We start from the raw sequence: 24,705 nt of genomic DNA, 5'->3' as shown, positions 1-24,705 counted from the left end.
GTATCTAATCCTATCATGTGGGATACTATCTACTGTATCTAATCCTATCATGTGGGATACTATCTACTGTATCTAATCCTATAATGTGTGATAATGTTATCTTAGCCACTGTATCTAATCCTATCATGTGGGATACTATCTACTGTATCTAATCCTATCATGTGTGATACTGTTTGCTTAGCCACTGTATCTAATCCTATTATGTGGGATACTATCTACTGTATCTAATCCTATCATGTGGGATACTATCTACTGTATCTAATCCTATCATGTGGGATACTATCTACTGTATCTAATCCTATCATGTGTGATACTGTTTGCTTAGCCACTGTATCTAATCCTATCATGTGGGATACTATCTACTGTATCTAATTCTAACATGTGGGATACTATCTACTGTATCTAATCCTATCATGTGGGATACTATCTACTGTATCTAATCCTATCATGTGTGATACTGTTTGCTTAGCCACTGTATCTAATCCTATCATGTGGGATACTATCTACTGTATCTAATTCTATCATGTGGGATACTATCTACTGTATCTAATTCTATCATGTGGGATACTATCTACTGTATCTAATTCTATCATGTGGGATACTATCTACTGTATCTAATCCTATCATGTGGGATACTATCTACTGTATCTAATTCTATCATGTGGGATACTATCTACTGTATCTAATCCTATCATGTGTGATACTGTTTGCTTAGCCACTGTATCTAATCCTATCATGTGGGATACTATCTACTGTATCTAATCCTATCATGTGGTATACTATCCACTGTATCTAATCCTATCATGTGGAATACTATCTACTGTATCTAATCCTATCATGTGTGATACTGTTTGCTTAGCCACTGTATCCAATCCTATCATGTGGGATACTATTTACTGTATCTAATCCTATCATGTGGGATACTATCTACTGTATCTAATCCTATCATGTGGGATACTATCTACTGTATATAATCCTATCATGTGTGATACTGTTTGCTGAGCCACTGTATCTAATCCTATGTTTCACACTGAGCCACTGTATCTAATCCTATCCTGTATGTTACTGTCTGCGGAGCTGCTGTATCTAATCATATCCTGTGTGATACTGTCTGTTCAACCGCTGTATCTAATCCCATTTTGTGATACCGCTGTGCAGCCTAGTCCTGTTTAACACATCCGCCCTTTCTATGGTGGGGTGCGCGTGTCCTCGGGGATATACGGCAGCTGCAGTTCCGGGTTCGGGTCTTCCGCCCTGATGCTCGGTGATCCCGGGAGCTGAGGTGAGCCGCAGTGTCCGTGTGTGTACAGGGCCCTGCCCGGGGTATAGACATGACCTAGTGATCGGTGTACACGGTGCTGTGCCCCCTGTATATATATCCGGCTCCATATAGACCCGTCTTGTGTATATATGGTATATGTGGTACGTGGCCCTGCGCCTGTAGATGTCATCCCCTATAGATCTGTATGTGGTGTACCATCCCCTATAGATCTGTATGTGGTGTACCATCCCCTATAGATCTGTATGTGGTGTACCATCCCCTATAGATCTGTATGTGGTGTACCATCCCCTATAGCTCTGTATGTGGTGTACCATCCCCTATAGATCTGTATGTGGTGTACCATCCCCTATAGATCTGTATGTGGTGTACCATCCCCTATAGATCTGTATGTGGTGTACCATCCCCTATAGATCTGTATGTGGTGTACCATCCCCTATAGATCTGTATGTGGTGTACCATCCCCTATAGATCTGTATGTGGTGTACCATCCCCTATAGATCTGTATGTGGTGTACCATCCCCTATAGCTCTGTATGTGGTGTACCATCCCCTATAGATCTGTATGTGGTGTACCATCCCCCATAGATCTGTATGTGGTGTACCATCCCCTATAGATCTGTATGTTGTGTACCATCCCCTATAGATCTGTATGTGGTGTACCATCCCATATAGATCTGTATGTGGTGTACCATCCCCTATAGATCTGTATGTGGTGTACCATCCCCTATAGCTCTGTATGTGGTGTACCATCCCCTATAGATCTGTATGTGGTGTACCATCCCCTATAGCTCTGTATGTGGTGTACCATCCCCTATAGATCTGTATGTGGTGTACCATCCCCTATAGATCTGTATGTGGTGTACCATCCCCTATAGATCTGTATGTGGTGTACCATCCCCCATAGATCTGTATGTGGTGTACCATCCCCTATAGATCTGTATGTTGTGTACCATCCCCTATAGATCTGTATGTTGTGTACCATCCCCTATAGATCTGTATGTGGTGTACCATCCCCTATAGATCTGTATGTGGTGTACCATCCCCTATAGATCTGTATGTGGTGTACCATCCCCTATAGATCTGTATGTGGTGTACCATCCCCCATAGATCTGTATGTGGTGTACCATCCCCTATAGATCTGTATGTGGTGTACCATTCCCTATAGGTTGTGTATACAGCATGTCATCACCTATAGAATTCTGTGCCATATGTTATCACCTATAGATCTGTATACAGCATATCACCTATAGATCTGTATACAGCATGTAATCACCTATAAATCTGTATACAGCATATCACCTATAGATCTGTATACAGCATGTAATCACCTATAGATCTGTATACGGCATGTAATCACATATAGATCTGTATACAGCATGTTATCACCTATAGATCTGTATACAGCATGTTATCACCTATAGATTGGTATTTGGCATGTTGTCACCTATAGATCTGTATACAGCATGTAATCACCTATAGATCTGTATACAGCATGTAATCACCTATAGATCTGTATACAGCATGTTTTCACCTATAGATCTGTATACAGAATGTCATCACCTGTAGATCTGTATACAGCATATAATCACCTATAGATCTGTATACAGCATGTAATCACCTATAGATCTGTGTACAGCATGTAATCACCTATAGATCTGTATACAGCATGTAATCACCTTTAGATGCTGTATATAGATCTATAGGTGATGGCTTTCTGTATCGAGGTCTATAGAGGATGACATGCCAAATACAGATCTACAGGTGATAACATGCTGTATACAGATCTATAGGTGATTACATGCTGTATACAGATCTATAGGTGATTGCATGCTGTATACAGATCTATAGGTGATTACATGCTGTATACAGATCTATAGGTGATAACATGCTGTATACAGATCTATAGGTGATTACATGATGTATACAGATCTATAGGTGCTTACATGCTGTATACAGATCTATAGGTGATTACATGCTGTATACAGATCTATAGGTGATTACATGCTGTATACAGATCTATAGGTGATTACATGCTGTATACAGATCTATAGGTGATTGCATGCAGTGCACAGATTTAAAATTGAAGACATTCCACATACAGATCTGTAGGTAACAATATGCTATATAAACACCTATAGTAGATGACATGCTGTATATAGATTCTACAGGTGATGACAGGCAGTATACAGATCATATGGGCAGTGACATACTGTATACAGACCTCTAAGTGATGGCATTTAGCATACAGATCAATAGGGCATGACATGCTGTATACAAATCTATAGATGACAAACACCAATGTGTACAGCTTGTCATCACCTATAGATCTGTATACAGAATGTCATCACCTATAGATCTTTATACAGCATGTAATTACCTACAGATGAGTATACAGATCACGATCACCTATAGATCTGTATACTGAATGTTATCACCTATATAGATCTGTGCATGCCCCATAGATCTAATGTATATGGCTTAGGCTTCTAATGTGCTTGTTCGCATTGGCAGCAATGTATATATGATAATAAGTATATACAGTCCAGGCTATCTAGAGCACTTGTATATAACGCCATCGCCTATAGGAAGCATACAGGGAAGATGCATTGCACACTATGGTATCTTTCTGGATGTAGGACCAGGGTGTCTCGCCGTATCCCACCAGCTTCCATGTATATGTCACATTGCCCCTATAGCTCAGGATTGGGGGGGAAGGGGGGCTGTTGCCTGTGACTCATTTCTGAGAATAGATCAGTAAACAGCAGTGAGTCAGCAGAGTGATCCAGGAGGCCGCAGTTGTCACCATGACATGAGCCCTGTAGAGTGTAAGCTCTTGTGGTCAGGACTGCCCAGTCTGATGTTATCATGTGATTTGTGATGTCATATAATAACATAATAATGTCATTGTCTCCAGTCTAGTGAGGTGTTGGGCCCCCTGGAGCCATGCAGGACGCTAATAACCCGCGCCGTCTCCTGGGCCAGATCCGCTGCGTCCTGGAGTGCATTGACTGTTTCCGTCGCGCGGTGCCGCTCCCTGAGGTGCTGTGCTACGTCCCTGGGGAGGTTCTGTACAAGATCTGTAAGGACCCCAACACTGCTGCCACCGCCCGCTCTCTGCTTACTGTGTGGGAGGCCCCCGGATACTCCAAGCAGAACCTCAAGAAGCTGTCCAGGGCCACCGTGGAGGTCCGCAAGGGGAGCTGCGTCCGGGCTACAGGGGAGGAGTACGGCAACGCCAACGGCCTCTGGGTGAAGCTGAGCAAGGTAGGAAAGTCACCGCTAATCCCCAGGGACATGTGACCCCACGGGATACGGATAATCTGCCTGACATGTAAATCCTCTGGGGGGCTGGTCTGGTGTCACATCACACTCCAGAGCTCCCCAACCTGCAAAACTACAACTTCCTGTATGCTCTCAGGGAATGCTGGAGAGCCTTCTCCAATCACCTCTTGAGCTGCACTGTTTGCTGGATGTGACTGGTGCAGTGTGTTGCCAGCAGAACTGTGAATGCAGCTCTGGATGTGACTGGAGTGCTGGACATAGTATAATCTTGGATCAGCACCAGTGCTCTGGATGGACCCCGGGGGCTCAGTACTTGTATTTCTCCCCTTGCGGCTGACACCATGTTGCCTTTTGCAGGAGCAGATGGAGGAGTACAGAGAGAGCTGTGAGCTGGCGGAGGGCTGGGTGCTTCTGTGCCGCCAGGAGGAGGGCGGAGACCGGCTGGTGCCCATAGAGTCGCCCGATAAGACCGCCAGACAGCAGCAGCTATTTGGGGTGGATCACAAGCCCCTCACCAGGTATATAGACACGTATTTAATACACATCACAGCTGGAAAGCCGTGTGTACATATATGACCTGATGCTGGAGAGCTGTATGTACATATATGACCTGATGCTGGAGAGCTGTATGTACATGTATGACCTGATGGTGGAGAGCTGTATGTACATGTATGACCTGATGGTGGAGAGCTGTATGTACATATATGACCTGATGATGGAGAGCTGTATGTACATGTATGACCTGATGGTGGAGAGCTGTATGTACATGTATGACCTGATGGTGGAGAGCTGTATGTACATGTATGACCTGATGATGGAGAGCTGTATGTACATGTATGACCTGATGATGGAGAGCTGTATGTACATGTATGACCTGATGGTGGAGAGCTGTATGTACATATATGACCTGATGATGGAGAGCTGTATGTACATATATGACCTGATGGTGGAGAGCTGTATGTACATGTATTACCTGATGGTGGAGAGCTGTATGTACATGTATGACCTGGTGGTGGAGAGCTGTATGTACATATATGACCTGATGGTGGAGAGCTGTATGTACATATATGACCTGATGCTGGAGAGCTGTATGTACATGTATGACCTGATGATGGAGAGCTGTATGTACATGTATGACCTGATCGTGGAGAGCTGTATGTACATGTATGACCTGGTGGTGGAGAGCTGTATGTACATATATGACCTGATGATGGAGAGCTGTATGTACATATATGACCTGATGGTGGAGAGCTGTATGTACATGTATGACCTGATGCTGGAGAGCTGTATGTACATGTATGACCTGATGATGGAGAGCTGTATGTACATGTATGACCTGATGCTGGAGAGCTGTATGTACATGTATGACCTGATGATGGAGAGCTGTATGTACATATATGACCTGATGCTGGAGAGCTGTATGTACATGTATTACCTGATGGTGGAGAGCTGTATGTACATGTATGACCTGATGCTGGAGAGCTGTATGTACATGTATGACCTGATGATGGAGAGCTGTATGTACATGTATGACCTGATGGTGGAGAGCTGTATGTACATGTATGACCTGATGATGGAGAGCTGTATGTACATGTATGACCTGATGGGGAAGAGCTGTATCAAGACGTATGACTTTACTGGTTTGCATTTAGTCTTGTGTGTTCCATGGTCTCTTTATCCCGTGTGCAGGTGGGATGAAGTCGTGGACGCCACCTACTCTATGCGTCTTGGCAGAAAACCCCAAATCGCACAGCCAGATGTGGAGGCGGTGCAGAAACTGCGGTAAGTGCTGCATGTACCACCCATGACTTAAAGGGGCAGACTCGTGTAGCTGTCAGTGAGGTTACAGTCTGCCAGCTTCATAGCCTATTGTATTAAAGCGTATTACAGGTGTGAGGATACTAATAGCGCAGTCAGGTTCCACCTCTTGCTATGACGTTGTCTTTCCTCATTTGCAGGTTCATCCCTCCCTCCTGGACATATGAATGTGATGAGGATCTGGTTCACTTCCTGTATGAGCGTGTGGGGAAGGAGGACGAGAGTCTGGGGAACATGAAGCAGTTTGTGGAGAGCATCAACGTTTCCTCAGCTACGGTACAGTATTATAGGGGCCCTCTCTGAATGAGCCTCCAGGACCCTATATGTTGCCTTCTCTATATGTTGCCAGGTCCCTCTCTCTAAAGGTTGCCAGGTCCCTCTCTCTATAAGCTGCGAGGTCCCTCTCTCTCTATAAGTTGCCAGGTCCCTCCCTCTCTATAAGTTGCGAGGGCCCTGTCTCCATAACCTGCCGGGCCTGATTTTTTTAAGCTGCTGGGGCCCTCTCTCCATATACTGCAGGGGCCCTCTCTCCATACACTGCAGGGCCCTCTCTGTATGAACCTTCAGGACCCTATATATTGCCGGGGCCCTTTCTCCACAAGCTTGCAGGGGTCTGTCTCTATAAGCTGCTGGAGCCTTCTCTCTATGAGCTTCCGGGGCCTTCTCTCTATAAGCTGCTGGAGCCTTCTCTCTATAAGCTGCCCGAGCCTTCTCTCTATATGCTGCTGGAGCCTTCTCTCTATAAGCTTCCGGGGCCTTCTCTCTATAAGCTTCCGGGGCCTTCTTTCTATAAGCTGCTGGAGCCTTCTCTCTATGAGCTGCCGGTGCCTTGTCTATATAAGCTGCCGGGGCACTGTCTCTATAAGCTGCCGGAGCCTTCTCTCTATAAGCTGCCCAAAACTTCTCTCTGTGAGCTGCTAGGGTATTGTTTCTATAAGCTGCCGGAGCCTTGTCTCTATGAGCTGCCAGGGCCTTGTCTCTATGAGCTGCCAGAGCCTTGTCTCTATGAGCTGCCAGGGCCTTGTCTCTATGAGCTGCCAGAGCCTTTTCTCTATAAGCTGCCACCTGCCGGAGCCTTCTCTCTATGAGCTGCCAGGGCCTTGTCTCTATAAGCTGCCGGAGCCTTCTCTGTATGAGCTGCCCGAGCCTTCTTTCTATGAGCTGCCAGGGCCTTCTCTCTATGAGCTGCCGGGGCCCTGTCTCTATAAGCTGCCGGAGCCTTCTCTGTATGAGCTGCCCGAGACTTCTTTCTATGAGCTGCCAGGGCCTTCTCTCTATATACTGCAGGGGCCCTCTCTCCATACACTGCAGGGCCCTCTCTGTATGAACCTTCAGGACCCTATATATTGCTGGGGCCCTTTCTCCACAAGCTTGCAGGGGTCTGTCTCTATAAGCTGCTGGAGCCTTCTCTCTATGAGCTTCCGGGGCCTTCTCTCTATAAGCTGCTGGAGCCTTTTCTCTATAAGCTGCCCGAGCCTTCTTTCTATAAGCTGCTGGAGCCTTCTCTCTATGAGCTGCCGGTGCCTTGTCTGCCTTCTCTCTATGAGCTGCCAGGGCCTTGTCTCTATGAGCTGCCAGAGCCTTTTCTCTATAAGCTGCCGCCTGCCGGAGCCTTCTCTCTATGAGCTGCCCGAGCCTTGTCTCTATGAGCTGCCAGGGTCTTGTCTCTATGAGCTGCCAGGGCCTTGTCTCTATGAGCTGCCAGGGCCTTGTCTCTATGAGCTGCCAGGGCCTTGTCTCTATGAGCTGCCAGGGCCTTGTCTCTATGAGCTGCCAGGGCCTTCTCTCTATAAGCTGCTGGAGCCTTTTCTCTATGAGCTGCCAGAGCCTTCTCTCTATGAGCTGCGAGGGCCTTGTCTCTATAAGCTGCCGGAGCCTTCTCTTTATGAGCTGCCTGCCCCTTCTTTCTATAAGCTACCTGGGCCTTCTCTCTCTCTGTCATGCACTGATCTCACAGAATGACCAGGCTGCTTTGCCATTCAAATTACTCCGACAGATGGGTGGCAACCAATGAGGGAAGGAGCTATCATGGCGGCCATATTGGCTGTCACCAATTTACCAGGAAACTGCAGCGCTGATATTTACTGCTTACTGAAAATCTGACCTTACAGGAGGAGAACAACCTGTCGTGCCTGACAGACGGACAACACGACACGTACTGGGAGAGCGATGGATCCCACGGGCAGCACTGGATCCAGCTGCACATGAAGGAGGGCACCATCGTAAAGTAAGGGGGGACTCTGCATCTTATCTGGGGGGAGGGGGGATCCCAGTGTACTGCTGCGAATAGGCAATTACTACTTATAGGCGATGGTTATAGATACGTAGTGATGGTTGTAAATAATGGCATCTAGTCATCTACATCAGATCTGTAACACTTCAGAGTCAGGCGAACTACAAGACCCAGCCTGTTATATATTATACACACACTTATTTATACAGGAAGCTGCTGCTGACCGTCGACTCCACGGACGAGAACTACATGCCTAAGAGGGTGGTGGTGTACGGGGGCGAGAGGGACTCTCTAAAGAAGCTCAATGACGTCCTCATAGAGGAGTAAGTACCATCACTGGTTTCTTTGTGCTCCATTACTTTGTGTGGCTCTGACCGCTCCTCTTATCTCCCGGCAGTAGCCTCATTGGAGATGTGTGTGTCCTGGACGACATGACGGTTCACATGCCGCTTATCGAGATCCGGATCACTGAGTGCTTTGGTGAGTGGACGTCTGTTGGAGCGGAGGGGGCAGGGGTTCTTGCTGTATTACAAACCCTCATCTGTGTGTGCAGTTTCAGCTTTCATTCACTGACAAGAAGAAGAGATCTTACAACTTGTCTATTAGAAGGTTTCAGAGCTCTGCTTTAATTCCCTCTCTCTGTGCGTATTGCTGCAGATGAAGGGATCGACGTGCGGATACGTGGGATAAAGATCAAGTCCTCTAAGGAGCGGGACCTAGGGCTGACGGCCGACATGTTCCATCCCCCCAACTTGGTACGATACCCACGGCTAGAAGCCATCGATCCCGACGTCTTGTACCGGAGAGCCGTTGTGATCCAGAGGTCAGAATAAGGGATATAAAGTATAAGACAAGTGACAACCTCTAGGGGAACTGCGAGGGGTGCGATGGTTGTCACCCAGGCTGGGATTAGGGATTTTACTGGGCATGCTCTTAATAAGGGAATATTTTTACTGTTTCCCCCCCCCCACCACCAGATTCGTGAAGCTGCTTGACAACGTCCTCCATCACCTCGTACCCGTCTGGGATCACAGCATCGGTACCTTTAACCAGCTGAAGGTGAGATCCGTCGTTAAAAACATAAAGTCTTAAAAGTTGTCCTGGAGGTGGCGCTCTAACCTGTTGTTTCTGCTTCCAGCACATTAAGCAGTTCCTGCTCCTGTCCCGCCGCCGCTGCCCGCTCATCACCCAGTGCCTGAAAGACTCAGAGACAAGCAAACCCAACTTCATGCCGCGTCTGTACATAAACCGCAGGCTGGCGGTGGAGCATCGGGACAATCCTGCCCTGGACCCCACCTACAAGAAGACCGTCTTCAGCCAGGTACTCTGGGGGTTAATACCAGAGACTACGCATATAAACCATGATCAGGGGAGATAAATGTGTCCATAAACACATCATAGGTTTTGTGTAGTTAATCTGCCTATCCCTGTGTGATCTCTGCCCCCAGGTATATGAAGGCCTGAAGCCCACCGATAAATCAGAGAAGCCGCTTGATTACCGGTAAGCGTTCCCCCTCTGAATGTCTCCGATTTCCGTCTTTAGTCTCTTGTTGCTGTCCCTCCTTCTCTCTTTCTTTTTCGCTGCCCCTCAATTTCCCTTCTTGCTGTCTCGCTCCGTCCTCTACAGTCGTGCAGACGTCCTATAGACTTTTCCCTGATCGTCCTGGTAATCTGGCTGTGATCAAGACGAGGGAATGTTACTGTGCTGACACTGTCTCTTTTGACTCTACAGGTGGCCGGTGCGTTACGACCAGTGGTGGGAGTGTAAGTTCATCGCGGAGGGAATAATCGATCAAGGTAATGGTTCTGTGTGCGATGTTTGATGATCTGTATAAGCCCGTGACCATCAGCTATTTCACCTCTATGGCGGTTTATAATCTGCTGTATACTGTGCTCTTATATTCATTGTCTATATTTCATCTTGCTGTTGTCACCGACAGGTGGAGGTTTCCGTGACAGCCTGGCCGATATCTCAGAGGAGCTCTGCCCCAGCTCTGCCGATACTCCGGTGCCGCTGCCGTTTTTCGTACGAACATCAAATCAGGTGAGAGACGACTGTTTAGCTGGAAACAGTCAGTAAGCTTGTGGTGATATCACCCCTTGTAGTTGTTGAGTGGCGCTTAGGGGTCATTTGATTGCTCTCCACCATGATGGTAACTGCTGTTTCTGTTCCAGGGTAATGGCACCGGGGAGGCACGGGATATGTACGTTCCTAACCCATCATGCCGGGATCTGGCAAAGTATGAGTGGATCGGGCAGCTGATGGGAGCAGCGCTACGGGGGAAGGAGTTTCTGGTATGCTGACGTTCCTCTGTGCATGATTCTGTGTCTCTTTGTTCCTCCGCTGACCACCCTGTGCCCACAGGTCCTGGCGTTACCCGGTCTCGTATGGAAGCGACTGACGGCAGAGGAAGTAAGCTGGAGCAAAGATTTCCCGGCCGTCGATTCCCTGCTGGTGAGTCCTATAATTGTATCAGACAGGTCGTATTGTGGTTTGGTTACTTTACATCTCTGCTTGCTGTTGGTGAATAGGAACATTCCTCTTCACATCCAGATTTCTTATTTCTAACAGCGGATGGTTTGTTAAAGTGTATCCTGCTCTTCATTGATACACTGTAAAAATTCAGATGGACAGGAGACCAGCGTCCCTGTCTTAGAGGTGGTCCATAGATTTCAGGGGGGTCTGTAGTGAGTGACCAGAAACATCAGTATCTAAAGCTGAATCCAATAAGGGGCTGTGTAATATGAATGTTCATGTCATGTGCATTTCCTCACTGGCTGGGGGCGCTATTTCTCTGCCAGGTGAAGCTGCTGGAGATGATAGAGCTGATGGATAAGGACACATTTGAGTTTAAGTTTGATGGAGAGCTGACATATACCACAGTGCTGAGCGACCAGAGGATGGTGGAGCTGATACCTGGCGGCAGCAACATCTCTGTGCGCTATGAGGACCGCATGGAATTCATCCGAATGGTGCAGAAAGTGCGACTGGAGGAAAGTAAAGAACAGGTAACAGATTCGACAAATGGCTGAAATTATATTTACTTTTATACTCCAGAGCTGCACTCTGCTGTAGGGGTCAGTGTGTACATGCAATTACTTATCCTGCACTGATCCTGACTTATATCCTGTATTATACTCTAGAGCTGCACTCCCTATTCTGCTGGTGAGGTCACTGTGTACATACATTACATTACTTATCCTGTACTGATCCTGAGTTACATCCTGTATTATACTCCAGAGCTGCACTCACTGTTCTGCTGGTGGGGTCACTGTGTACATACATTACATTACTTATCCTGTACTGATCCTGAGTTACATCCTGTATTATACTCCAGAGCTGCACTCGCTGAGGTTCTGTTCCTCTCTTGTAGATTGATGCCCTTCAGGCTGGGCTCTTAAAGGTGGTCCCTCAGGCTGTATTAGATCTTCTTACCTGGCAGGAGCTGGAAAAGAGAGTGTGTGGGGACCCTGAGATCTCTGTAGAGGCGCTGAAGAAGCTCAGTAAGTTTGGCGATGGATTTCTGTATAATGTATGCAGCTCCTCTGCTGGTGCTGACATGTTTCTTGTCCTCTGCAGCGCGGTTTGAGGATTTGGAGCCGACAGACCTTCGAGTTCAGTATTTCTGGGAGGCGCTAAATAACTTCACAAACGGTGAGATCGATTGTGAACTGCAAGTAAGCGACCAAGTATCGGGCTGTCTAAAAGGACCCTTACTGAGTCATGCTCTGTGGCAGTCCGGATCGCTGTATGTATAGAGGGGCCACTCCTTACATACCTGTCTTGTACTTTGCAGAGGATCGCAGCCGCTTCCTCAGGTTCGTCACTGGGCGAAGTCGTCTTCCGGCACCAATTTACATCTATCCAGATAAATCTGGGTGAGTTCAGCGTAACACTCTGGTATATCTGCACTAGAGAATCCAAAATGGCGATTAGCGGCCAGAGTGGGTTGCTGTTGGCTGTGTATAGACTTTGCCTTGTCCCTCTAATCCTAAAATCTCTCTCCAGTAGCTCCGACACTACAGACTCCCTCCCTGAATCATCTACCTGCTCCAGCACTTTATACCTGCCCAACTACCCCAGGTACAGTATCTGGGCCCTGTGCACACAGCTCTGGTGTTCTGTTAGTGTCATAGAAAGACATCAGGACCCAGTGTTACTCGGCTGATCTTGCCCGCATCCTCCACCAACCTCAAGAGTTCATTGTAATTTACTGTCACCCATGTCTTGTCTTCTAGCGCCAAGATCTGCGAGGAGAAGCTGCGCTATGCCGCGTACAACTGTGTGGCTATCGATACAGACATGAGCCCGTGGGAGGAGTAAACTGGTGGCAGATCGGATGCCCCTGCGCATAAATGGCGCTTTATTTATGTTCATTCTCTACTGAATGGTGGATTGTACCAGGGACACTTCGCTGCTCGGCTCCTGATCAGACATCCCCGGCTGTTATGGCGCTCATTTTATTTTTATTTTTGTATGGTTCTGACCGCATCCGATAAAAATACAAGAACTAAATACAATACAATCCACTTATTGTCTTTATAATACCCGGCTGGAGATTGTCCAACCTCTACAATGGTCTCTGTGGGCAATTCTGTACAGATAATTCTGTACAAATAGTACATTGCAGAGGTATTTCCCCCTTTAGGTCAACAGCTAATTGGTTAGTTCTGATGACATCATCAAGGCGATGAGAGAAAACAGTAAGTCCCAGTTGGGACGGATACAAGACCGAATATTCCTCACAGTAAAGTTCAGTATAAAATTCAGGTTAGTAGGGTCCCTTCTGATCGTTAAAACAACAGCTTCCAGATCCTGTGACACAAATCCTTAAAGTTTCAGATAAATCTGAATTTTTGGGGACAGCATCAGTATGTGGGGGCTTCCCTGTGGCATGATGGAAAACCTGCTGCAGTCTGCAAGAAAACTGCTGAAAAGTCATACCACATGTGGAATCCCTCTCAGCGGCTCAGCGTAATGCATCATTGCCCGAGGACGGGATAACTGCACCATCTATAGAGGCGCTATAAAGAGGAGAGGGGTGGCCCAGGCTGTAATGTCTCTGCAGGAACATGATCTCATACACATTAGGGGTGTGAATAGTTTTGCATAACTTGTTTATTATGTGTTAGATTGTAGTGACTGGAAAGAGATTTTGCTATGTTCCGTGTGATCTTTAACATGTCTGTAAATTGCACCTTATCCGAGAAAAACAGCTCTAAAGTATTGGCCACTAGGTGTCTCCCTTCCCTGCAATCTTCTGTGCACTGCCTGTTGTTAGGGGAATTCTGTCTCTAGTAGAAAACACAGCAAGACAGGACTCATCAACAGCAGTTTTCTGCTCACACCATGGCTGCTCTTGAGCTTTAGCCCTTTCTTACTGTGCTGCTGTTGTTACTTTTGTTTGCCAGTGTGTCAGTAACACCTTCTCCCCCACATGCTATCTATAGTAGTGTACTGTAACTCATTCTCCAGCACAGTGCAGCCTGTTCAGCACACTTTCACAAGCACTGTGTCATGGAGTAGCAAAGAGGAGTAGGTGTTGTGCCAGAGAAGAAGGCAAAGTTAGTCCAGGTGTGAACACTACCAGAAACTAGCCTGAGATGTGGCCAAGCTACACACATCATAGGATAGATGTATAGTGGAAAATTATATTCTCCCAGCATTCCCTTCTTGTTCGTTATTTGCACAGAGCTTACTCTGGTGATTTGTTCAGTGTTTCTGTCTTGCTGATATTGTTCTGTAGACTAGATGTCATTGCAGTATGTCACCAGTAGAGGGCACCAAACTACAAGAGAGAACACAAGAGGTGCCTGGTCTTTATGATACAACGTAGAAGTTCCTCCTGTAGTTGAGATGCTCTTACTGTGTGGCCCATGTCACAGGACTCTAGCGCACTGCTGGGCCTTGAATTGATGATGCTTAAATATGATTCACCCCGGTCACATCAGCATCAACTAACCTAAAGTTTTCTATGTCATCCTGTAATTCCTGCCATACCTTGGGCCCTTGCAGCATCTTCTAGTAAGAACCTTGGCACAGTTCATGTAGTAGAGAACAGGGGGCGCTATATCCTTATGACTATTTAACCACAGTCACTTCCTGACCTCACAGTGAGTGTTGTTCTGGTGTGGTGTCTGTGTCACCTTCAGCGTGTGAGGTGGACGTGATGACAGCAGTGTGGTCGGCATTTTCCATGATGTCCGGGAGGTTTGGGGGGTTGTGTGAGTCACGCAAAGCTGTCAGCGCCCCCCACCACGACTGCCACCTGCAAGTGCTTCCCAGCAAACTCCTGCTTTATGGGAATGTTGCAGATAACAAGTCTCATACCACACCCCGGGGCCACACACGGCTCCCACCCTGTGACTGGACCCAGGGGCCGCTAAGAAGATGTAACATTCCCAGGATAGAGATGAGATACGATATGGCGTCGCTTCCCCTTGGCGTTATCCTTCCTCCACCAAACTCTACAAAATGCTGTCAGTCAGGTAATGTTCTTCTGGCAGTCACAAAACCCAGACTCATCTATCAGACGCCAGATAGAGAAGCGGGAGCCGCCACTCCACACAACACGTCTCCTCCAGGATCTAAGGGGGGCAGATTTACTCCCTTCATCCATTGCATGGCATTGTTCTTGTTGATGTAAGACTTGCATGCAGCTGCTCAGCCATCCACGCCATGAAGCTACCAGCGGGCACAGTGTTTGTGAAGATATTAATGCTAGATGAGGTTCGGTCTCTGCAGAGTCAGCAGGGCGACGGTCGCCCCACTGTTTTAGGGTACGTTCATGTTAATTCTTTGGTGGAATCCGCTGGCAAATATCATTTAGCCAATGGATGGGCGGAACTTCAAGCAGAGGCCACATGGCGGAATCTGGTTAAAGTTTCAGCACAAATTCCGTGGTATGAATGTACCCTAACTTTAAGTGTTCTTTATTCGTTTATTTTTAACGTACAACCACGTTTTTGTGTAAACTTTTTTTTTTTTTATAATGTAAGTCAATAGAAAACAGATCCTGATGGATAGGTGGCTTACAACTGCATCCATAAAACAGATACGTTAAACAGACAGCAAAAACACAGTGTGAACCTAGCTTTAAAATCAGCGTATACAGCACTAGGTGACATCAGCCATTGCAATAAACGACATCTATTGCTCTCCGCCACAGGGTATAAAAGCATCCTGTTCTTGGCAGGATGCTGATGGCCACCTTGGTATGAACCAAGCCTAATACCACTCACCACAGATGGGAGAAGATCTAGGAGGTAAGAATTTCCAGAAATAAGCAGCCTCAGAGGTTTCATTGAAGAATCTGGTCAAGGGGACAACATGATAGACCCCATTAACGTCAATGGGGTTTGTCGGGCTTAATTGGTCTATTGGTGCAGCATTCTGAATAGAGATGAGCAACTCTTCAGCATGCTCGCCTAGTATTAGGGAGCGCCATAGAAGGACCCAATTAATAATGTCTGCACAGGTGGCTGCATTGGTTGTAGCCTGAGGTTATTATACATCTGTCCGTGTAGTTAGATTATACGAGATGGGATATTTAGGACGTTTTAACATATAGTGTAGATTTAGGGTACAAACACACACCGTATGATGCTGTGTTCAGTTATTTAGATCTAATCTGCTGCGTATCGCAGCAGTAAATACGCTGCGTATACGGTGTGTGTGTTTGTACCCTTCAGATGAGCTATTTGTATACACCATTACTCTGGGCCCTACACCTTGTATGCTAACAATATAGTGTAGATTTTAATTAGAGATGAGCGAACCGGGTTCGAGTCGATCCGAACCCGAACGTTCGGTATTTGACTAGCGGTGGGGCTGCTGAAGTTGGATAAAGCTCTAAGGTTGTCTGGAAAACATGGATACAGCCAATAACTATATCCATGATTTCCACATAGCCTTAGGGCTTTATCCAACTTCAGCAGCCACCGCTAATCATAAGCCGAACGTTCGGGTTCGGATCGACTCGAGCATGCTCCAGGTTCGCTCATCTCTACCTACGACCTCTTACCATATAGTGTAGATTATAGGCGATGAGATATTTGGATACGCCATCGCCAGGGCAGGTATAGGCTCTGTCCTCCTCCTGATTATATTTATCGCCGCTGATGGAAAGATCTGGAAGGAATTGTTCCTGTATATATTAGAGGACGGGTCTGTGAGGAGTCTGGCGGAGGCTCGGGATGGCAGATGAGATATAACTCTGCAGTAAATAGGAGAAGCCACATGAGGTGATAATCATGTTTGCCGACCACCCACACGGCGCTGAGGAGATGCCCTGGCATGTGTGTATGTTACAATGTATCAAATGTCATGTGTGTATAACAATGTTCTGACTGACAAGTTATCAGCTGTCATGTCAGTATCCCGTGTGATACACTGTATTTCAGGTCATGTCATATGTCGCCTTTCAGATGTGATACAATGTATCTCACGTCATGTCTGTATCAGGGCCCTGTCTTACCCCCAGGTGACAGAGCAGGTCCTCGGCTGACCAAATCTATGTCCTTCTTCCTCTATAGACAGGGTAGCAGATCTAGTCTCATTCAATGACAGCAAGCAGAGAAGGACGTGGAACTAAAATTTGATGCACAGATCAGGGCGATTCTTTTAGTTGATGTACAGAGCAGGGGCAATGATCCTTGTACTCGAGGCCTGGATCAAAGTGATGATCCTTGTACTTGATGCACAGATTGGGGCGATAAGGCGGCTGGAGTCCTGTGTCCTTTGCTCGAGTGGGGGACACCATGGGCCCTAGAAAAAGCTCTCCCGGATCTGAACCCTCCGTGAACGCTGGTGTGACGTTCTCTTGTACACGGCAGGATGCGTACCATCTATCAGGCGAAGATACACAATTCTCGCCACCCAGAGCGCTGGAAACACATCTGGGCCTGATTGTGTAAATACACACACAATTACCCGCGTGCAGAGGAGCGTACAATTATACAGAGTAACGTATACAAACCCATCTGTCTCCGCACACATAAACACAGACGCACAAATAAGCAGCACGCACAATCCGACAAACATATAGCCCCAGATATACACAGATACAAACAGCCGGACCCCCAGCTCTCCACTGCCTGGGTGGTCCCATCTAGTGCTGCAATGTGGCCCTATCCCTGCAGCTGGCACGTGTTAACCCCTGCATAGCTGAGCTGAGCAACACTTGACCCACTGCAGACCTGAACTCAACATCCCTCCACAAGATCAGTCATAGCATTATGACCACCAGTCTAATATCATGCTACCGCCCCCCCCCCCCCCCCCCCCCCCCCCCCGCCTTATGCTCTGATCTGTTGGGGCCCGGACATCATAGCCCTATGATGTGTCTTCCCAGGGCCTGGACCCTGTAGCCTTGTGACACCCCCTCCCATAGATGCGACCTGTTTCTCCAGCACATCCCACAGAGGATCTTTTGGATTGAGATCTTAAGAATCTGGAGGCCGAGTCGCCACATTGGTCGCTACGTCATGTTCCTCATTCCTGAACAATGGCTGCAGTGTGGCTAAGGCAGAAATCCTGCTTTGTTAACTTTTCACTGCCCCAAAAACATTTAGAAGGTATAACAAATGGCAGCAATAAAATCCACAGTGCACCCCTGAAAAACCAACATTGTGCAAAACTAATAAAAATGTAAAAAGTAGAAACATAAACATAGATTTAACATTGCTGTCATGGCGCCGACCCACAGAGTATAGATTATCCTGGGGCCCCTAACCTCCATATCTATAGTCCTCAGCTGGAGCCCCTGTCCTCCATATCTGTGTCTCTCAGTTGGGGCCCCCTGATCTCCGTATCTGTGTGTTTCAGTCGGGGCCCCTTGCGATGCCCATTGAGGCATGGGGGGGAGTTGTTGGTTTTTCCCTGCTGGATCAGCTGGTACGGTGGTGTGGTAGCTGAGTGGGTCTAGGGTCACTTCGGCACTCGTCACAGTAGCATGGAGTGGTGTTGGACCAACCCCGGACACCTGGCGCCTCATAAGCACTGATAGACATGAACCCAAGTGTACAGATGTGTGTAGGTGCAGGAGTAAGGGCCATATTCCATGGGCCGAGCAATGACGTAAACGAGCGCCGATCTGCTAGATCGGCGCTCGTTTACTGGGCTCGTTTACTGGCCCCCGATGATTGTTTAGCAAGGGCTGCAGGGACATCGTTAACGATGTCCTTGCAGCCCTTGCAGTATACATTACCTAGCAGGGCTTCTCCTCCACTCCGTCTTTCTCCCCAGGTCCCGCGGCACAGCATCAGCGCGGCCTGACTGAGCTGTCAGACCGCTCAGCCAATGACTGGACGCTGCGGTTCTGGCCTGTGATTGGCTGAGAGGTCTGACAGCTCAGTCAGGCCGCTCTGGAGTTGATGCATCGCGCGGGACCCAGGGAGGAAGACGGAGCGGAGGAGAAGCCCTGCTAGGTAATGTATGCTGCTTGGATCGTCGTTCGCCGCCGCGCACCGCTATTCCACCTTGGCGATGTGCGGGTGGCGAACAACGATTTTAGGTTTGAACCTAAATGAACGATCAGCCGATGACATGACCATCGGCTGATCGCTCTCTCTATTCCACCTGAGTCCAGTGCATTGGCAAACATAAAGTACTTTTCCCTTACGTCCTATTAGCCTCACAACAGATGGGGTGTTCTCCGCCCCTATGAGCTCCTAGGACGAAGGAATTTTAATAGTTAAACTTGTGACTCCACCCCCTGAGGCTATATAGTGGTGTCTATCCCCCCCACACCTCAATTATTTTCTTTCGTCCCTTGTAGCTCCAGGATGTTTGTACAGATCTGGAACTAGAAGATAGCGGTGTCCTCTGTAGTAGCCGGACCTCTGGGTGAGACACGGGCGCTTCCTGAGAGACCTCGGCGCTCGGGTCTCCATCGATGGGCGCCGCCATTTTCCCGGAGTCCGGAACCGGAAGTGACGACAGCTACCGTGACGCACTTCCGGTTACCGTACGGGGGAGACTGGAGTACACAAACCAGGTATTTGTAAGAATTTCTGTAGTTCCTACGCCGTTTTAGCTCTTGGCAGATCCCGGGTGCTCCCAGCTAGAGCGCATTGGATTTTTTCTCAGACGGCGTTCGGGAGGGGGCGTGGCCTAACCTTTTGGCGCCAGTTCGGCCATTTAAACCCGCGAGTTGGCGGGGGCAGCTGCTGTGTTACTGTGTGTACTGCTGCTGTCTATTTGTGGTATCCTGAGCACGTTTTCTGATCAAGGGTGAGCTAGCTAACAAGGATTTCTATAATAAGTTTTATGCTTGCTATTTGATTTAATGGATGTTCTACAGATGTCTTCCAGAGAGGATTCAGGAGGTGCTCCTGGGAGGAAAAACACTTTAAAAAAGAAACACCTGACCTGTGCACAGTGTGGTAGGTGGTGCACAGCACCAAATTCAAACCCCCTTTTTTTATTGGTCAGGATTCTAATTTTATCTTGCTGTTATAGATAAGACCCTTCCAGAGGATTGGGAATATATAAAATGTCTTGAGTGCCGTTCCTCCCCTGCGGAGAACAGGGAGCCTACTATCCACGATGTGGTTGTTTGGGTGAAAGACTATATGGAACAGTCTGTTAGTGGTAAGCCCATACACATCCATTCCCCCTACTCCAAGGTACAAAACCTATACTAAATACCATTTACATTACAGGCCTTAATCAAGCCTTCAGTAACCTCAAGGATTCCCTGCTTCAGCCAGGGATTGTGGCCAGGAAAAGACCTAGGAGGGAGGAGTCCCCCAGGCACGGCTCTCCAGAAAAGGAGGACTATATGGTAGTTGATGAAGTTGTAGATACGTCTCCAGATGAGGATGAAGACTTGGAGAGAGTCAGGACCTATTTTCCAACCTAGAAGTTTGCCAAACTTCTTAGGGATGTCAAAGCACAAAACCAGCCGGATGAAGATGACGACAGGCCGTCTACTTCTAGAGGTTGCAGAGGGTTTGATATTGAGGAGTCGGTGCTAGACATGATGCGAATGGAATGGGAGAAACCTGAAAAAGCGGCGGTATTATCTCGCAGGTTTAAAACCCTATATCAACTGGCGGAAGAAAAATCTAGAGATTGGATGCCTGCCCCTAAAGTGGACGTGGCAGTCACAAAGTTATCTAAAAGAACCTTAGTTTCGGCTGACGACGGATCAAGCCTAAAGGATCCCATGGATCGACGTTTGGAAGTTTCTCTAAAGAGAGCGTATTCAGCAGCGGCCGCACAAGAGGCGGTATCTATCTCAGCACTAGAAGTCAGCAAGGCACTGAAAAGATGGCTCATGAAGGTTCAAGAGGATATAGAGACTGGAGTAGGGAGGGATGACATTCTAACCCGTTTCAAACAGGTAAATATGGGTATCGATTACCTGTGTGATGCCTCATTGCAGCAAGTAAGACTTGCCGCTAGGTCCATGTCCTTATCAACCGCAAGCAGTAGGGCTTTATGGTTGAGACCTTGGACAGGTGACTGTTCATCGAAATACTTTTTATGCAATCTGGAATATATTCCTGGGCGTCTGTTCGGTACGGAGCTGGATCAGCTCATGTTGGACCTTTCAGACAAAAAAGGCAAGTCTCTCCCTCAGACCCAGCGAAATTTTCAGATTTCAGAGAGAGAACCCCTCAGAGGGTTCGGCAGTTCCGCTATTCCTCTAGAGGAAGAGGAGCCTATGCCTCTAGAAGAGGCAACACAAGACAACAGGCCAAAGGAACCTCCAAAAAGGCAGAATTTTGACGGTGCGGACCTTCCAGTGGGAGGTCGACTAATGTATTTTTCCGAGATCTGGGGGACTGCAGTAAAAGACCCCTGGGTTATAAATTTAGTTCGGGAAGGTTATTCCCTGTCGCTGGATCCTTTTTCCCCAGAAAGATATTTAATTTCTCACAGACCAGGACCCCAGAGAGGCAGGATCCTGGAAGAAGAGATCCAGTCCTTAATTTCCAAACAGGCGTTGGAGGAGGTTCCTCCAGAAGACTGGGGGAGAGGCGTCTATTCCCCAGTATTTTTAGTTCCCAAACCCTCCGGCAAGTGGAGGTTAATCATAGACTTGCGTTTTCTCAATCAATACATTGTAAAGAAAAAATTCCGTATGGAGACCATAGGTTCAGTCCAGTTCGTCCTTCACAGAAACGAATACCTAGCATCCCTCGATTTACAGGACGCATATTTCCACATACCAGTCTGGCCTCCGCACAGGAAACTGCTACGGATTGCAGTTTACATCAAAGAAGAGCTGAAACATCTGCAATTCAAGGATACTACCCTTTGGCATAAGCACTGCTCCCTTCGTGTTCACCAAAGTGGTGTCCTCTGTAGTAGCGGAACTGAGATTACAGGGGATCAGGATAATCCCCTATTTGGACGACTGGCTGATCATAGCAGCCACGGAAGACCTCCTCAACGCGCATGTCCGCACGATTCTGCAGTTCATTCAACAGCTAGGATGGATAGTCAATCACGACAATTCGGACCTTATCCCTGCAACATCCAAAACATTTCTAGGGTTCGTAATCAATACGGTAGAGATGAGACTATTCTTGACGACTGAGAGGAAACAGAGGATTGTTCGAGGATGTCAGTATCTTGCAGTTCCAAGACAGGTTCCTATAAGGACGGTAATGAAACTTCTAGGTCTCCTCTCGTCCACAGCCAATGCCGTGCCTTGGGCCCTGTGGCACATGCGTACCCTTCAGGTAGAACTCCTGCGGACATGGGACAGGTCCCAAGAGACCCTAGACAACAGAATCAGGCTCTCCGAGCGCAGCAGGAGATCTCTTGCTTGGTGGACCAATATAAAAGACGGTCGGCAGATCGAAGAACCCCAATGGGTAGTCCTTACAACCGATGCATCTGGAACAGGATGGGGAGCACATCTGGAGGAGCGTCAAGTGTCAGGGGTTTGGTCGGCAGAAGAATCTCTGATGTCTTCCAATGCCAGAGAATTGAGAGCGATTGCCCTGGCTCTATGATTTTTTGCTGTAAATATCATCAACAAGGCAGTGAAGGTGCGGACAGACAACATCGCTTGCGTTTGTTATATAAACAAACAGGGAGGCACCAGGTCCCAAGCTCTCCTCAAGGAGGTAGAGAAGATCTTCAACTGGGCATAGGGGAAGATAACGAGGTTATCTGCAACCCATATCAAAGGGGAACAGAATGTACTAGCGGATCGCCTCAGCCGGGGACTCACAATCCAAGGGGAATGGAGTTTGAAACAGGAAATCTTCAAGCAGTTGGTGATCAGGTGGGGCCTTCCCCAGATAGACTTGATGGCGACACGAGCCAACACCAAACTCCAGAACTTCTGTTCCCTATACCCGACAGACAGCCCAGTAGTGATAGATGCCATGTCCATACCTTGGGAGTACCAGCTGGCATACATTTTTCCGCCTGTATCAATGATACAGAGAGTATTGGCAAAGATCAGGCGAGACCAGGCGTCAGTGATTGCGATCTTTCCGTTCTGGCCGAAAAGAGTGTGGTTTCCGGTCCTCTGGAACATGTGCAAAGGGAACTTTTGGAGACTACCGCTGCAGCAAGACCTTCTCTCCCAGAACAGCCAGTTCTGTACCAACCTGAAATCATTCAATCTGACAGCCTGGAGGTTAATAGGCCCGTACTGAGAGCCAGTGGGTTATCTCAAAGGGTGTTGGAAACGCTTTCTCACTCTAGGAGTGAGGCGACCAACAGATCCTATCAGAGGATAAAGAGGATCTTCGAGCGCTGGGCTACTCCTAAAAACATCGACCCGAATTCTCCAACAATTCCAGAGATCTTGGACTTCTTGCAGGATGGGTTTGACAGGGGTTTGAGGCCTAGCTCCTTAAGGGTTCAAATTGCGGCCATGTCAGCCTTCTTAGGCCGTAAGTTACTACTCGTCCAAGAAATAAGGGATTTCACCAGAGCAATTGATAGACTGAGACCTCCATTAGTAAGACCTAGTCCTCAAATGTCTTTGCAAAGAACCCTTTGAACCCTTAGAAGCTGCAGAACTCAAGTTCCTCACTCTGAAGGTCGTTTTTCTACTAGCAATCGTGTCAGCTAAAAGAGTAAGCGAATTACAGGCTTTAGGCTCCTCAGAGCCATATGTGTCATTCTTTTCGGACAGAGTCATCTTGAGATTCTTACCTTCATTCAGACCCAAGGTGCCTTCACAGGTGAATTTAAATCAATCAATCCTGGTACCTGCTTTTTTTCCTCCACCAGAGGAAGAAATGGATTTCTCCTCACTTGACGTGGTACGGGCACTTCGGACTTACCTGACAAGGGTGATAGAATTCCGTAAGGAGGAAAATCTTTTCATCTTATTCCAGGGAAGATTCAGGGGCAAGAAAGCTTCCAAGCCCTCTATATCGAGATGGATTTCGGATTGCATAAAGACATGTTATGACCTAGAAGGATTTCAGCCACCAGAATTTCTTAGAGCCCACTCCACTAGGGCAGTGTCCACATCTTGGGCTGAACGTTGCTCGGTTCCTATTGAGAATATCTGCTTATCAGCAACCTGGACTTCCCCTTTGACTTTTGTCAAACATTATCCCTTAGACTCCATCCTCACTAAGCAAACTGCGTTCGCTAGATCTGTTCTGAGTGCTGTATCTACAGAGTGCCCTCCCAGTGGGGGTATTTCTTGCTAGATCCCCATCTGTTGTGAGGCTAATAGGACGTAAGGGAAGTTAACATTTTGTCATGTTAATGTGTTTTCCCTGAGTCCTATTAGCATCACAAGAGTCCCTCCCTTTTCTACTACTTTAAAATTAACTGAGGTGTGGGGGGATAGACACCACTATATAGCCTCAGGGGGTGGAGTCACAAGTTTAACCATTAAAATTCCTTCGTCCTAGGAGCTCATAGGGGCGGAGAACACCCCATCTGTTGTGATGCTAATAGGATTTAGGGAAAACACATTAACATGACAAAATGTTAACTTACTTTGGATCAACGTAGTGCAACAGTACAAGTAGTAACAGTGCAATCCAGTACAGTATAACGGTTACAATCTTGCAGAATATTTAGGTGTTGATAGTTGAAGTAGAACACCACTGCTTTTAGGAATAGAGAAGAGTTGCCAGAGGGCCCTGCCCAAGGT

General features: G+C 47.5%; 2 protein-coding genes across 3 annotated transcripts in view; one reads left to right on the top strand and one right to left on the bottom strand.

The window, feature by feature from the left end:
- Window positions 1–24,705, bottom strand: part of UROD (uroporphyrinogen decarboxylase) — a 68,963-nt gene that overhangs the window by 9,388 nt on the left and 34,870 nt on the right. The gene's annotated exons all lie outside the window — the stretch shown is intronic.
- Window positions 1,218–13,140, top strand: HECTD3 (HECT domain E3 ubiquitin protein ligase 3). Of its 2 annotated transcripts, none has more exons than XM_069981235.1 (22): window positions 1,218–1,282; window positions 4,196–4,545; window positions 4,921–5,081; window positions 6,253–6,345; window positions 6,522–6,657; window positions 8,493–8,608; window positions 8,824–8,937; window positions 9,012–9,094; window positions 9,272–9,437; window positions 9,592–9,673; window positions 9,753–9,935; window positions 10,063–10,115; window positions 10,347–10,411; window positions 10,555–10,658; window positions 10,790–10,909; window positions 10,980–11,069; window positions 11,417–11,623; window positions 11,989–12,118; window positions 12,195–12,269; window positions 12,412–12,493; window positions 12,627–12,698; window positions 12,854–13,140. In XM_069981235.1, the coding sequence occupies exons 2-22, from the start codon at window positions 4,225–4,227 to the stop codon at window positions 12,936–12,938; spliced, it is 2,538 nt and encodes an 845-aa protein (XP_069837336.1). In that variant the 5' UTR covers window positions 1,218–1,282; window positions 4,196–4,224; the 3' UTR covers window positions 12,939–13,140. The 2 variants fall into 2 exon arrangements, with proteins under 2 accessions (XP_069837336.1, XP_069837335.1); XM_069981234.1 differs by having other exon boundaries at window positions 12,624–12,698.

This window comes from Dendropsophus ebraccatus, chromosome 8 (assembly GCF_027789765.1).
Source record: "Dendropsophus ebraccatus isolate aDenEbr1 chromosome 8, aDenEbr1.pat, whole genome shotgun sequence".
NCBI lineage: Eukaryota > Metazoa > Chordata > Amphibia > Anura > Hylidae > Dendropsophus > Dendropsophus ebraccatus.
Note: the sequence above shows the minus strand (reverse complement) of the source record. Positions and strands in the feature narration are given on the sequence as shown.